The 1,727-nt window shown below is 30.2% G+C and overlaps 1 protein-coding gene across 1 annotated transcript; it reads left to right on the top strand.

Moving 5' to 3' along the window:
* The first annotated feature begins 278 nt into the window (after window positions 1-278).
* On the top strand, window positions 279-659 carry LOC123887777. Its single transcript, XM_045936903.1, has one exon. It carries the CDS (start codon window positions 279-281, stop codon window positions 657-659), a length of 381 nt encoding a protein of 126 aa, XP_045792859.1.
* Window positions 660-1,727: the final 1,068 nt, after the last annotated feature.

Here is a 1,727-nt window from a genome sequence, read left to right as displayed (position 1 = left end):
ATCTCTCATGCATTTAAAAAATAAGTTCACCTCTTGATAAAAAAAAAATTGTAAGAAATATTTTTATAATGTCTTAAACATAACTGTAAAAATCATTCAAAAGTTAAAAAAAATACACGAGTTAATTTAAAAATAGAGTTAAAAATGTTGATCAGAAACACCGAAAACACCAAATCATCTAAATTTTCTATCATATATAAAAAGTATATAAAAAAAATCATATATAAAAAGTAAATAAAAATAAAAGTTAAAAAAGTGGTGATGTTTGACCGGCTCCAATGAATGCAAAAACAATACTATCGACCAATGGGCGAGTGAAATGTAATATTGATGCCTCGTTTTCATCGCATAATAATAGAGTTGGGATAGGTGTTTGTATTCGAGATGAGAAAGGCGCTTATGTGTTAGCGAAGCTTGATCAATTCTCACCAATTTGTGATGTTCGTGTCGGCGAAGCTCTTGGCTTCTTGTCAGCGCTATCTTGGGTTCATGAATTAAATTTAGGACCGGTGGATTTTGAACTTGACTCGAAGTTGGTGATAGATGGCTTCCATTCAAATAATCATGATGTTACCGAGTTTGGAGAAATCATCTCACATTGTAGAAGACTTTTCAACGTTTTTTATGTTAACTCTAGTGTTGAGTTTATTAGGAGGTAAGCAAATGAGGTTGCTCATAGTTTAGCTAAAGCGGTCACATGTGTAGCTAGTCCCCAAATATTGGTTGACAAACCAAATTGTATTGAACACTTATTGATTAATGAAATGCTATGAACTTGTTGTCTTAAAAAAAAAATACTATCGACCAATAATAGGTTAAAGATTAGTTGTCGGTCAAAAGTCATCAACACAAAGCCAAAAACAGTTTTTAGAAGCCATCACTTGCAAATTTTGAAAGTAAAATCCTTTTCTTTTTAGGATGTGAAATAAAGTGTATGTATCATGACATGCACTCGATAATTATTGATTACTTTGATTAAATTAATTTTATAAAATAAAATAAATATTTCACTGCTTCTTGACTCTTGAGTGTAAGATATACTCCTATCTCTCACAATGTCACTTCAGCTAGCACAATGATAAAAGAACTCAAAGAAGGGCAATGACATTGTTCACTTTCATCGTTTTTCTTCTTTTATGGGACATAGCAATTTAGTGCTGATTCAGTTTTTTGTCCTCATCATGTTGGACTACAATATTATACGAGTACCACATAAATAATCTTTTACTACTATGAAACCCTAATTAGAGGTTTCATTGGATTTCATGTGTATGTGCTCATTTTTTGGCATTTAATTTCAATTTTAATAAAAGTCACACCAATAAATGATATATGCCAACTTATCCTAAATTTTAGAGGAAATTAAAAGGGTAATACAAAATAACAAAGGAGAAAAACATAAGAGGTAAAACCATCACTAAAAAACGTGATTAAAATCGAACGATCGCAATAGTTGAAAGATGAAAAGTACAATTATAACAAAATATAATAATGTTGAGTAACGGAACTTCCACCGTGTATATGTAGGTGTTACATCGTACATTTTCAAACTAACGGAGGTTTAATTAATAATTAATCAAAAATAAAGTAATCTATATACTAATATATTGAAAAAGATTTAAGCATGTTCGAAGAATGTTATATGTGCATGCTAGTAGTATATTTTTATAATGACGAGTAACAAATCTGACTTAAAAAGTGCTAGCTAGCTAGCTAGCATGTTGAGT

Source organism: Trifolium pratense, linkage group LG1, assembly GCF_020283565.1.
Source record: "Trifolium pratense cultivar HEN17-A07 linkage group LG1, ARS_RC_1.1, whole genome shotgun sequence".
Lineage (NCBI taxonomy): Eukaryota > Viridiplantae > Streptophyta > Magnoliopsida > Fabales > Fabaceae > Trifolium > Trifolium pratense.
Note: the sequence above shows the minus strand (reverse complement) of the source record. Positions and strands in the feature narration are given on the sequence as shown.